At 38.8% G+C, this 14,207-nt stretch overlaps 1 protein-coding gene across 1 annotated transcript; it reads right to left on the reverse strand.

Annotated features, from left to right (window-relative positions):
• Window positions 1-1,585: 1,585 nt before the first annotated feature.
• sfrp1a (secreted frizzled-related protein 1a) lies at window positions 1,586-11,923 on the reverse strand. The gene is made up of 3 exons (XM_053481222.1): window positions 11,116-11,923; window positions 8,348-8,428; window positions 1,586-2,949 (listed from the first exon to the last, which is right to left on the reverse strand). Exons 1-3 carry the CDS (start codon window positions 11,636-11,638, stop codon window positions 2,624-2,626), a joined length of 930 nt encoding a protein of 309 aa, XP_053337197.1. The 5' UTR covers window positions 11,639-11,923; the 3' UTR covers window positions 1,586-2,623.
• Between the last annotated feature and the right edge of the window lie 2,284 nt (window positions 11,924-14,207).

Below are 14,207 nucleotides of genomic sequence, written 5' to 3' on the forward strand. Positions count from 1 at the left end.
GCATCTTGGCTTTGTTTCTCCTTTTTCAAAATCTTTCCAGGCACACTTTCCGGGACAGCTTTGGTTACTGTCACAAAGATTAAACCACATCTGAAATATATTTGGCAAATTGCAGGACTTTACTCAAACCATATGGTCTGAAAGAATTTTTTCTTTTTTTTAGCCTTTTCAACATTCCAGTATCATCCATCCTTCTTTTTAGAAAGAACACAGCATGATGATTTGTTTTTTATTGCTTGCCCCATGATAATATGAGGTTCTTGGTTTGGAGCAGCGTTTTTGGATTAAGCCGTCAATTCGAGATTATGCAAACTGGCTGGTATTAATTGCATCTTCTTTGATGGTCTTGTTTGTGCTTCAGCATAATAGAAAGAAAAAAGTCATATTAAACCACATCTTTTAATCAGCTTGTTGCGGCATTTTTTAAGCAACGTCCAAGATAACTTAATAGCATTGGTGCAGCTGGATACACTTTTAGCTACGCATAAACCTGAATAAATATCTGCAACTGGAAAACAAATTTGAGCAGTTTGTCTGTGATGGATCGAGGCTTACAGCAATACATCTAGTCGAATAAGTCATAATTATCAGTGACATGGTTGTCAGTTCACTCATACAAAGATTTCTTTTGCCTGGAGTCATAAATCATACACAACATGGCAGGCCAGTTGAAGAGCTGTTATTCCTTGTGGATTTAAGATGGCTGCAATATTCTAGACAGGAATTAGGACCTCAATGGTGTAACTGGAGACAGTGTGTGAAAAAAGCTGCTGAAGGATCTGAACCCTGCCGAGTTTTATGGCCACCATCGGATATGCTGCGTCTTAGACGCAGGTCGTAAAATATCCATGTTGACGTAACCTCTGCTCCTGTTGATATGGGACCAGTTTTCCTTTCCAGGAAGGAGACTGCTCCTAATACTTGCAGAACAGCTGTAAGCCATGTTCTCTCTCTCTCTCTCTCTCTCTATATATATATATATATATATATATATATATATATATATATATATATTGATTTCTGACCAAAATTCGTCACATTTTTATTATCACCAAATGATTAATATGTGGTGACATTTGACTTAGAGGAAAAAAAAGGGATTAGTGGTAAAAGAATTAACATGATTGGAATGTTTTTTTTATCCTAAGTGAATAATAATTTTATTTTAAACTTTCTTAAACTCATCATTTTAGCAGTTAAATAAATTTCTCAGTGAAAAAAAAAAGTCAAAAAAGCCAAACTGTTCTACCTTCCAGAGTAAACTTAAATAACACTTCTACCTAGAGACCAGGAGTACCGCTAACTCTAGCTGATTGCTATTAAATAATGCTTGCTATTTCTCTAATTCAGCATTAGTTGATTCCTAATTTCCAATGTTGTCTACCGAACTGGTAGCTACCTAGCTAATGTGCTTCATTTAGTTGTCACATAGTTTTCTATATGTATGTATAACAGGATATAGAATGTTTCGGACAAACTTATATATTACAGACATCATGCTACAATGCTAATTTCATAGCAATCTAGTCTTCCCACAGTGATTGATGAAGTCTGCAAATGGCATAACATACATACTATCAAAAAGTCCATTAAGGTAACATTTATTTGTTAGCAAGTAATAAGGTGCAAAGATGATCAGACTGTGTTTGTGTTAAAGTTTAATTCTACATTCGTGTTAGAATTTTATGTACAAAATGATTGGAAACATTTTACAAAAGACACGAATGAACTCATAGTAATAGTGCTAGACTGAATTAACAAAAAAAGGTATTTGATATGAATACTGTGCATTTTAAACCACTATGCAATATGTAGTTTGTAATATAGTGTAGGAACTGTATGAGTTACAAAACTTAACCTCAAAACAAAAGCAAAACAAAGAACACCAGCATCAAAGAATTAATTTAGATAATTAAGTATACCTGTTGTCTTCGTCCTTGGTTAAGTGTGTGTGGTCTCTTTTGTATAAAAGTGTGACCCAGGCCATATGTTACTTACCAATCACAGCATAATGAATACAAAAGCAGCTTGATTACCTTTGGATTGATTACTGAGTTACAGGTTATGTTGATGTTTAGTGTGGATTACATCACAAAGTATACAATAATGGGTGTATGATTAAAAAAAATATTTAAAAAAACACTAAAAGCAAAGTAATTTTGCTGAAAAATGTGAGACATAACGTAACGTTCAACATATCTGATAACATTCAAGGCTCAAAATTTTGTGTGCAGGGTTCACAGTTTAAAATATAAGTACCTTTCCAAATGAGCCAAAAAAGAAGAATGGTCCTAATAAGCTAGATGTTTACAGAGGAAAACAAAAAAGAAAAAAAAAAAAACCAGAAGAAATAATGATACATTCGAGAGGAAGTCTGGTAGTTTTCCAACACATTCAGAATGAGATGGCTATATACATTAGTAATGATTCGTACTTTGCTGGATAGTGTACCATTCTTAAAAATCACTAACAGCACAAACAATAAAACCTACAAGTGTTGGTCAAAATACATAGAAATATATAATATAGGCTGTATATAAACATAAGGGAGCTTTTTTTTTGGGTTGCTCACATGTGCAAGTTCATTCAAAAGTAGGACAGAGATGTTGTCTCGACTGTTGGATTATTTGAAGACTTTTTCGTAAGTAGGGCACTTGTGGCTTTGCAATTTCTTCAAGGTCTTTTTGAACTCCTTGTTGGATTTGTCCCATTTGTGGATGCCGGTGATGAGGTACTGCCTATCTGTCTTGCGGCCCATGATGAGGTAGGCGCTGTTCAGATTGTCCAGCTGCGAGCAGGGACAGTCAGCGCCATTCTTCAGATACATGGTGAGGGTCTTCAGGTCTTTCTTTTTTAGGGTTCCCAGTTTGACAGCCTTCCTCTTTTTCTGCAAGATCACCTTGCGGTCTGCATTCTCCCGTTTCACCTCCTTGATTTTGGTCTTGATGGCTGAAAAGAACACCAAGATGAAGCTAAGTCAGTTTTCAAGATATCATATATGCTTTGGAAAGGCAGTGTGATTGACAGGCAAAAGCCTCGAGCAAACTCTGCTGCTTCTAAAAAATCATCTCTTGGAGGGTTGGCAATGCTACAGACAAGGCGAATCTAGGATTGTGCCAAACTCCATAACTTTTTTAGAGAAACCTCAATGCCAAAAAAACAACAACAAAAAAACCCACTGTAAAGTCTGTACAGCTAGGTAGGCGAATGGTTTACAATATATGTTCAAAGTACTTATGCTTCAGCAAAACATTTTGGGAAGCACTAAGTCTCTGAATCCCCCTTGGGATGTATGCCCTGCTTAGAAAGGCTAAACAAAACACAGGAGATAGGTTGCCTGCTCGGGGGGAGAGTCACACAGAGCTCCAGTCAGAGCTAGACCACAAAAAGGAGGGGACAAACTGAAGAAAGAGATGTGGAAGGGGGGTCAACGAGTAAGGCTGTAATCAATACCAAGCTGCTCCTGTTGACAGAGTCCCAGAGCACTTCATAATGACCCAGGTATCACTGTCTCAGGCTCTGTCAAGTTTAGGAGTCTTCATCAGGATAAAGCCTCAGCGATGTAAATCTATCTGCCCCTACTGCCCTCTATTTTCCCAAGAGGGCCAGGAATGCCACAAATTGCACCTTGTCTGCCTTTTGCTCCTCCAGATGTAACCTGATCTCTAACTCCATGCAAGTATTGTTCCTTATAATATAAATGTAGAGGAAAATCTGCACTTTTGCATTTAAAATGCTTAAATGGAACGAGTAAATGTTTCTATACATTGGATTTTATCGTTGGGTAAAGATGACCAGGTCAGTATTTCTAGTTATATGCTTAATTTCCCACACTTAGATGACTCTACTTATCTTTATTCACATCAACTAGACTTCCTTATATGAAGAAAGAAGAACAAGTGTGCTGATATTCTGGGAAAAAAAAAAAATTTAACTCTTCTTCTTGGAAGCGCACCTCCCTGCATTACTCTCCTAATCTTATCATTTATGGAACCTTTTGCTGTTCATAAATCATCTCTGAGGGTGGTCTTAAGCTCGGTGCTGTAAGTATATTTTAGGTAAATTCGTCCTGCGCCAATGTAATTCCCAAACATAGCATGAATTACAGCTTTAGGAATTATGGCTGACACTCCTGTGAACCTTTGGAGGAATTCATCCCAATTAGACAAACTAAACTCAAAATACCATTAAGAAAATAGCTTTCTATGGAAAAACATACAGCATGAATTATGATTTACTGCTAATTAGCCTTTAACAAGCTGATCAGTCTCTATTAGCTGTCAGCAAGTAGACCACAGTGAAAATAAATCCTTACTGTGTGGTGGTGAAGAGAAGTGGCTGGAAACACACTATTGAACCACAGCACTATTTTTAAAGAAAGTTAAGCTTGGAATTAAATTGTATTTAAAAATCATTATGAAATAATAATAAAAAAAGAGTGCATTCCATCTATTCATTGGTTTCTTCATCCTTAGTAAGAGCTGATCCTGGACAGGGTCACAATTTATGATTTGAACACTCAACATGGCTGGAATGTGGTTCATCACAGAGCACCATATACACACAAGAGGCAATTTTGAATCACCAATCCACCAACTTTCATATATTTTTCAGAGGAAACTAGAGAACCAAATGGACTCCTCATGTGAAACATTACACAGTAACCCAAGATGAACTAGGTACCCTGGAGCTATGAGGTGGCAAGGCCGCACCCAGGAAAACATTTTACAAGCATATTTAAGATTTTCATCAAACTTCATTCTTTTATTTAAAATTGATGAGTGAAAATAGTTAGTGGCGAGTGCTTCTGCTCATTCCAAATCAACACTGCTGAGTATGGTCCGGTACTCAGGAATTAACTTTCCACATGGAAAGGCTTAAGAGTTTGACCTGCAGTCTAAGCTTCATAACAAGGCTTTCTGAAAGGGCTTAATGTTTAATGGAATAAAAGCATTGGTCAGGCTTCAGAATTCTCAAGTCAGGAAAGTCGACTTTTCTGGGGTTTAAATTCTGTCTAAACCCCTGAGTGAACTCCCAACGCACCCAGTGGCATTTGTAACTGTAATCCACATAGTTATGGTGCACTTATCAGTAAAGCTCCAATTGAAATACAGCCCTCTCTGTGCTAATACCCATAATACCAACCTGTTTATGACCAATCTTTCTTCTTATACAACAGAGTTAACAAGGTTCAAACTTGACAAGTTTTCTGTTCAACATTACAATTTTTCACAGGAAAGTTATCTGCTTCTGTAGTTCCAGGGTGAAAACATAATGCTTCATCACATGATACATGATACACATTTACAATAGAGATAATAAACTATATAGAGTACATAAACATGGTCTGCAAAAGGAATCACTGGGCAGCGCATTAGAACTTTGGTTTCCCTATTGGGGTGGCTAGTGAATTTATTATTTGTCCCTCACTGACAGTAATGGTATATGGGAATGGTGTTAAAAAAAAAAAAACTCATTATTGCTTGACCAAATTATTTAGCTAAACATACATAACTTTCCTTGTTCTTCACATTCATTTTCCTGTTCAATTTATACTTAAAGTTGACACTTCAGAATATTAAAAAGCAATCTAAAGCTTCTTATCTTTGTCCAAACATTACCCCCAACTAAAATTTTGTAAGTACACCATCCTTGATATTTCTGATAAATATTTCTTTAAGCAACTTCCAGCTCAGCAGCTAGTGACCTGTAGATTCATAGCACCATTAACAAAGTAAACATGGAAAGCAGAAACACTGATACTGTAAGTAGCACAAAGAAGGAAAGAATATTTAAAATGATTTGGATCTTGCATGTTTCCAAAGTCAACCTTCTGGAATGTCTGGAATGCCCACCTGACTAACATTTGGATAGTTTTGAGGTAGAAGGATGAGGGCTGCACGATTAAGGACTGAGGAAGTTCTGGAAGATTTAAGGAAATGAAATCCGGGACTGAACTCTGGTTTGTCTTCTAGAGCTGGACAAAACTGTATTGTACCCATAAATGCTTCCAGAGATTTTGCTTTTATGCTATGTCTCTGTTCCCTGACTTGGCATTCTGCAGTGTCACGAGACAAGAGACAGACTTGCAGACGGATCAGATGCTGTCATAAACCAGCAGGGGACATCGAGAATGAAAACAGTCCAGAACACAGCTTCCTTCACAGTCTCTGATGCGTAAATGTGTGCAGAATCCAAAGTGGATGGCCAAGCCCAAACACTTTTACTGCTTTAAAACTAAATATGCGCCACTGACCGCAGAAGGAACAGCCAACAAAAGTGTGAGAATAGAAGTGCTCAGTGGAAGGCCATGAGATTTGGTTAGAAAGAGGGATCATAAAAGCCGGGCCTGGACATGAACAGCATTCCCCATAAAACCACTGCTGTTTATAAGCAAAGTGTCTGTAAGTAAGTCTGGCCAGTTTGTGAAGAACAAGGGCTTTAATAAGGACTATTTGGTTTTCCTTATCTCCCATGGTATTTGAAATGCCTGTTAGTCATCTCTCGCTTGAAGCATGGACAGGGTTATGTTTTTGCTCAACCACAGGGTTAGTTGAGGTTCCTAGCAATACATTTATGAAAGCTCAGCTACACAATATACAACAAAAAGTGGCATTTGTGAAGACACACAGCCTTCACATGAACTAAATGAATACACTACTAAGCTCATAAGCCCACAGACGAAATTGTTCTCGCCAGGTCCAGTGGGCTGGCACAGTGTATGTGATTCTTCAGCCTTTTGACACAATTTTTTTTTTTAAGCAAACCAGGTGACAGGTCAGTCATGACAATTGATCACGAATGACAAACCTGACAAACCGCTCTTACTTTCTCTCCTTCACAATGGCTGGCTTTAGGGCTCAACTCGGAGGTCACAGAGGGGGTTGCCAGTGGGCTTAGCTTATACAAAGCTGTCCAGAGGAAAGATGGCAGCTCACCAAAGATGGCTTAGCCTCTTCGGATCCCTGTCTGAATGAGGCTTTATGGTTTTCTAAGAGGCAAACCAAAACCAGCATTTGTTAACCTCTTGGCAGGAGTGCAGGAAGCGCTTGCTGCAGCACCCTCCTTTTGTTGAGGTAACTCCTGCTGGGAAGGGCCCTGATGGCAGGCGTAATGGGCTGTTTTAAGAGTTGCGGTCAGGGTCTATGCTTTAGACTCTAGGGATTAACTCTGCTATGTAGAAAAATTCCAGAAGTCTAAACATTGTCTAACAAATGTGACCTGGAAGACAAGAGTGAAACAGTGGCCCAAGACGGGACAAGTGATCGATTCTTGATTCTCTGGAGAATTCCTACAAAACTTGGATGGCTGGAGTGAATGGTAATGCAGACAGTCTGGATGTCTATGCCTTCATGTTAGCAAAGGTTGCTAGTTGATAAAGTAACAAAGCAATGCTGAAAAGCTCAAAATAAATATAAGATTTGGTGTTTTATTCATCCACACCACTGAAATTCAGTGCACAATATCTATTTGTTGGAAGGGTATCCATCAGTATCTCATTTGACCCCTGCACCAAGGACAGCTCTGGTGATGTCGTCAAGTCCACTGGACCAGACAGGAAAACAAACATCCCGATTTACAGCTCAGAGTAGTGGCCAAATAAAGGGTTTTTTAGACCTGCGTGAATTACCTCAATTCATTAGTCACAGAGTAGCGGCCTTTAAAAAGGGTCATCCAAACCATGGCATTGATTTACAAGCGTTAAAACGAGCCCACAGCTGTTATTTTAAGCACTGAAGACAGCAGGACTGTTCTATTGTAAAACATGAGTGTGCTTAGTAGGTCAGAGAAATTGTGTCAGCAGAAAGAAAGGCGAGAAGGTTTGTGAAATATGCGTGTACTTTTGTTACAGTTGATGAAGATAATAATTAATATACTGCGCTGTTGAGTGGAAATAGTGTGAAAAGACACACTTTCACTATATTGCGGTTATGTAAATGTTGAGTCTACTAAGCAAGCTGGTAAAACAAGGGGAATGAAATGAAAAATAAGGGAGGAAAGAGTAACTACACAGGCCATGGTTCATCGCTAAACAGTCCACAAATATATCTCAGTTCTCTATATTAAAAAAATAAACATTTGGTAATGCAGGATATTGTTTGTATGCTTTGTGGATTAAAGTAAGTACTGTACATGCACTTACGACTTAACTTACAACCTCATAACATGATTTGGGAATGTACTGCACTGATTTTTTTTTTCCTTTCTTTTTTTGCTTAGGCATCCAACAGGAATGTAATTTCTTTTTTTTTTTTTTACCGCCGTGAGAGTTGCTTCTCAGTTTTCACCACAAAATATGCTTGTGTGTGTAAGAGAGAAAGTGAGAGGAGCGTTACGAAGCACTTACCAAACTCGCTGGCACACATGTGCTCCAAAATTGCATCGGTTTTCATTTCGTTGTCGCACGGTGGGCAGACCGGTGAGCTACCTAAGACAGAAAGTAAAGCACAAAGTCAGCTCTGGTACACCGAACATACATAGATACCCAATCAGTATGGTGGGCCATGGTAATAGGAACCAAATGTCTTTCCTCTGTATTTCCTTAGCCTCTCAGTAAAGGCCTTGGAAGTGTTCGGAAAGTTAGCGTACAAGCGTAAACAGCTAGGGTAAACTTTGCAGTTTGGTGATCGGACTGAAACGGTAAAGAAGTTCAGGCTGTCATTTGGCTCATAATACGCTTGTCAAATCACACTGCATAAATTCAAGCTTAATGCAGATTTAACTAATACCAGATACGCCTTAACACACTATTCCCTTGTGAGTTTAAATGCTAAAACAAAGATGAATTCTAACGAACGAACTCTCACTACTCCTGCTTTCCTCCCCATTTCTCTCAATCACTCTGTCATGCTAATTAGCAGTAGACAATCCCCAAACCAAATCATTTACACATGTATGTCAACAGCTGCTCTTCTGTTTTTTTTTTTTTGTGTGTGTGTGAAAGGAGCAGAGAGCTGAGACAAGAACCTTAAAGACCCCCAGGCCAACTGTAATTATTAGAAACGTTAAGCTGAAGAGGCTTCCTGAAGAGGTCATGGAACGTGTTAAAGAAGAGAGCTGAGATTAGAGCCCCTTATCTCTGTCAACTGTGAAGATTTTAATCATTCTTTGGATTATGCTTGGTTGCCTTTTCTGTGTGGTCACTTCTCTTATCACGAACAGCTCTTCTGGCAAATCAAGCAGCCGATAATTTTGAAAAAGAGGGAAAAAAAAACAAGCCTTTTTTTTTTTTACATGAATATGTAGTTCTAGTATTTTTCCCCTCACATCAAGTGCTCAGTATGTTATTTAGTTTCCAGTGCCATGAACTATTTGCACCGGCTGTAGATCTCTGATTATTCTTGGAGCCCCAAAGTATGCAAGGCACCCATAAATGTCTATTTGACAGTTTTCCATTTATTCTTCTGGTTTTCCAAAAAAAATGTGATGAAGGCAGAAGCCTATTCTTTTTAAGCTAAGGTAGGCTCCTTTCTCAAACATACTGCATAGAGTGCGCTTGTGTGATTCGAAACCCTCAGGAGAATGGATTTAATCAACGACACACTTAATCCTTAGCGAAATTCGCATTGTGAAGTACCACAGAGTTGAACTGCCCTTTGGATTGACTGAGCTCTGATGTGAACTGTTTTAAAAAAAGCACAGGAAGTGACAGAGCTGCAGAAAGCGATATTTCCGAAAGTTAAATGTAGATGACATGGTTTCTTTTTATGCATGTGTTATAAAAAAAAAAATAAAATTATAATAATAATCTTCCAGCATGCTTTGTTGTTGTTGTTGTTGTTTTGTATTTCTTTCCACCTTAAATTCTTCCTTCTTCTCACTTGGAAATTCCCACAAAATTTACGAGACACTTACATCAGCTGGTTGTACTTTCCCTCATTCTCTCTCGTACCCTCCTCAACTTAAGTCTTTCCATAGAACCCCTGCGTGCTTCCAGCAACTTAAACACACAATCAGCATGGGATTCTGGGATAATCTTTCCTTGCACAACCGTTGTGTGTGTGAGAGAGTGTTTTTTTTTTATGTTTTAGATGTTTAACACTCATGGAAATGTAAAATGTCTTACTGTAATCAGAGTGAAAAGCAGCCATCTCAGGCCCACCTCTTTTTTTTTTGTGCCGCACCACTGAGAGCCCTGTTCTATTGCATTATCTTATGAAAAGATGCTAATTAAGGCTCCGGGGTCACTCAGGGCTTAACTAAAGTAAAAGTAGCCCTGCATTTGCCTGCATGACTGATTCTGGCTGCGCTTTAAAAATTCCTTGTACGAAAATTACTTTTCAAAACAAACAACAGGAAATTATTTATAACGAAGTAATTATTTTAACAACGTGCCCGGGTTGCAAAAGATAGGAAAAAAAGAACGCACATAATGCTTTTTTTGGACCTAGTCCCAGCTCGCCTAACACCCCGCTGACAATTGTTACCAGGTGCAAAGCAAGTGCTCAAATATGAATCTTCTTATGCCTCCCTGAGCAAGCATGCTTGCTTTGTCTTGAATGCAATTTAATTGCATGCAAAGTAGAGCACTTGCAAAAATAACAGAGATCTGAGGTAACAAAAGGTGAGTAAACTGTGGCCCCAAACAGATGCTTGTTCCTGAAACAACATCACACCGCCTTTTAAGAAGGAGCTTGAGCGTCAATTGTGACACACGGCAAAAGGTGCGTTGAGGCTGAGTGTGGGGGAAAGTGATACAAAACACAGAAATACACACGTGTGAGCAGCAGCAGTGTGTGGGTTTAATACGGTCAGCATTACACAGAAAGCTCTTTTTTGAATGCTGGAGAAAAAAAAAAATATATAGAAAACAGGAGGAGTTTGGTTTTTCAAAACCAAATCCTGATCCTGTACATTTTGGTTCAACTATTCAGCTAATTACGATCAGTTTGTCCTTGCCATGAAGTTGCCACAGTTGGCTTACAATAGGAAAAACTGTTCAATGTTCACAACCACTGATTTTGCAAGACCTGTTTTTGGGTGTCTACCTTCAAAAAATGTTGCTCATGATCTGGATCTGTTGTCTTAGATTTGGTTTTAGCGTTGATCCGTAATGTAGGACTTCAATACCATTTTAGAACAATAATATAATTCTTAAATTATAATAAAACTCACCACCATCCATGGATGCATCAGTGTTGTTGGGCGTGTTGATGCACACATCGCTCTGAGGGAACTTGTCGCAGGCGAGCATTTCAGGCCATGGGAACCCAAATGCCTCCATGACGGGTTCGCAGCCCTGGCGCACACTCTCGCAAAGCCAGCGACACGGGTAGATGCGTTGGTCCATGCAGACAGGTGCAAACAGTGAGCACAGGAAGATGCGTGTGCCTGGATGGCAGGCCTTGTGCACCAACGGCACCCAGCTGCCAGCCTGCTGCCTCACCTCGGCCATGGTCTCATGGTCGAGCAGATTGGGCAGGAGCATCTGAGTGTAGCCGACACCGTGGCACAGGCGCAGGTCGTCTGGGATGGACACACACTGCGGAGGCTTGTCGTAAACTCGCCCGCCACCGAACGGATCAGGCTTCCAGTCGTACTCTTCATACTCCCCTGCCAGGCTCAGGGGCACCAGGTTCACCATCAATGCCAACACAGTGGTGGTCTTCCAGAGGTGCAAGGATGCCACCAGCCTCATCGTCGCCAATAACAAAGGGACTGAAGCAGATACAGAGCAAAAAAAAAAAGCCCCTGACTCAGGTTCCCTTAAACAAAATTCAAAGTCAGTAACAGCCAAAAAGGTTGAGGAAAACGGTCCCCAGTAGAAGTGAAAGTCAGCAGTTTAAACGAGCTCGGATGGTTGCCTCTGAAAGCTTGACAGCACTGAGCTGAGAGAGGGAGAAGGCGAGAGAGAGCGAGTGTGTGCGCTTTCCTCCTGCTGACTCACAAGGCCGCCTGCCAGGGACCCCTGCGCCTGAAAAATGAGCGCCAGCGCGAGACAGCGGGGGAGCGCGAGCGCAGCGCCGGCCAATAGGAACGACTGGCCGCGTTTTGGGTCGCGGGGAGCCAATGAAACGCGTGATCCAAAAGGAGAGAAAGAAAGAGAGAAACCCCTCCCCGCCCCGCTGTCCCCCACCACACACACACACACACACACACCGCTATTCCCATTCGCAGTCGGTAAACCGGAGTGAGATTAACTCTCGGTGCGACGCGCGCGCGCTGGAACACTGCAACCGGTGTGATAGACAGAACATGCGGTGCTTTTAATAATGTTTATGGTAAGGTTTACACACGAGCATGCGCGCGCTGTGGGTGGGCGGGGCGGGGGGGGATGGGGGGGGGATTAGATTAATACAGTAAGAATAGTTATTTCTTATTAATTGCTGTTTTCATTTTTTGGAGTGCATGAAAGGTGCTTATAAATACACCTGATGATGATGATGATGATTTACAATAAGAAGAATAATTATATGTAAATGTTTTTTTAATTTTTTTAATTATATGTATTACTGCGGTTGTCATTATTGTTATAATCGAGCATGATGTGTGTTTTTGTCTGTTACTGTATAATATTACGTTTTATTTAAATATATAATTGTGTTTTCTCTGCGCCACTTGCTGTAAGGAAAATATCTCAACTTTATTATTATTATTATTATTATTATTATTTGCTGCAGTTATACTCTATTACTGTTAAATATTACATTTTATTTAACTATATAATTGTGTTTGCTTTGCTCCACTTGCTGTAATTATTAAATATCATAATAACAATAACGACAACAACAGCAACAATAATAATAATAATAATCATAATAATAATAATAATTGCTGCAGTTGTCATTATGTTATGACTGAGCATGTTGTGTGGTTATTCCTTCCTGTAATAAACAAATAATTTCTGTTTCTGTTTAATATACAATTTTATTTAAACATAATTGTGTTTGCTCTGCTCCACTTGCTGTGAGGAAACAATTTCAGATTTATTATTATTATTATTTTATTATTATTATTATTATTATTATTATTTTATTATTATTATTATTATTATTATTATCAATTCCTTTAATATTTTTAGTATGTTCAATAAATATGTCTATTTATCACTCTTTCCTGCCATCTGAAAAAAAGTACCGAAGCATTCAGGCCCTCACATCCAGACTTCTAACTACATGCCATCCGTCTCCTCAACACGAATGGACTGAACTGATACACACACGCACGCACGCACGCACGCACACACTCACTCACAGATAAACATTCACTTCAATAAAGTGGAACTGGACTGATAAACACACACATGCATACATATTGATTTACAACCATCCAGCAAAGTTCAGACACCAAGCTGAATTTTTTTGCACAATATTTATATTAGTAGCTGCTATTTGCACAATAACTCTTTCCTGTCTCTGCTGCTACTTCCAAGAAATGTTTACTGTCTTTATCTATCTATCTATGTCATTAACATGCATTACCTCAACTCACTATCGTAGTATATCACAGTATATTGCATTGTCACGTTGCTGCTTCTGTTTGCACATTTGCACACACACTTCATGTTGTCGTTTATGTTGTTTTTTTGTATACTACTTAGAATAGTTTTTTGTTAATTTATGGAATCAGTTTGGTTTGTCTTAGATAGCTTAAAAAGTGTACTAGTTAGCAAATTAGTTTCTGTTAATTTATGTAGCACCTTGGTTCTGGAGGAACACCGTTTCATTTCACTGTGTACTAAATTGTATATGGTTGAAATAACAATAAAAGCCTACTTGACTTGACTACTTCTTAATATCTAAGTTTTATGATGTCTATTAAGTTTACTCACCTTAATTGTTGACAAAAAATATTAATATTTTTATTTGTTTTTCAAATCCGATGCACACATATAGCAGGCCGATATATTGTATACACATAAAAGAAGATCCACTGCATATGACAATGAACCTTAAGAGGGATTTTTTCTTCAGCAGCACATTTAAAATAATTACCTATAATTAAAAAAAAAAAAAAAAACCTGCAATAAAGCTGGTCAAAAAAAAAAAAGGTTTTCTTGGTTTACTGATTTGGAATTAGATACAGGTCACCTTAGTTAATGTAGATTACTTAGCAATTGTACACTTTTAGGAGGAGAGAAAAAAATCTTCTTCAGGCATTTGTAGGTCCCTGAAGTGGTAGTAGTAATAGCAGTTAGTAATAGCAGCAGGCCAGCAATCTTACAATTTAACATCATTATCTGCTTCTTGAGGCATAAACGGTTATGT

The sequence above is a fragment of the Clarias gariepinus genome, chromosome 21, assembly GCF_024256425.1.
Source record: "Clarias gariepinus isolate MV-2021 ecotype Netherlands chromosome 21, CGAR_prim_01v2, whole genome shotgun sequence".
Lineage (NCBI taxonomy): Eukaryota > Metazoa > Chordata > Actinopteri > Siluriformes > Clariidae > Clarias > Clarias gariepinus.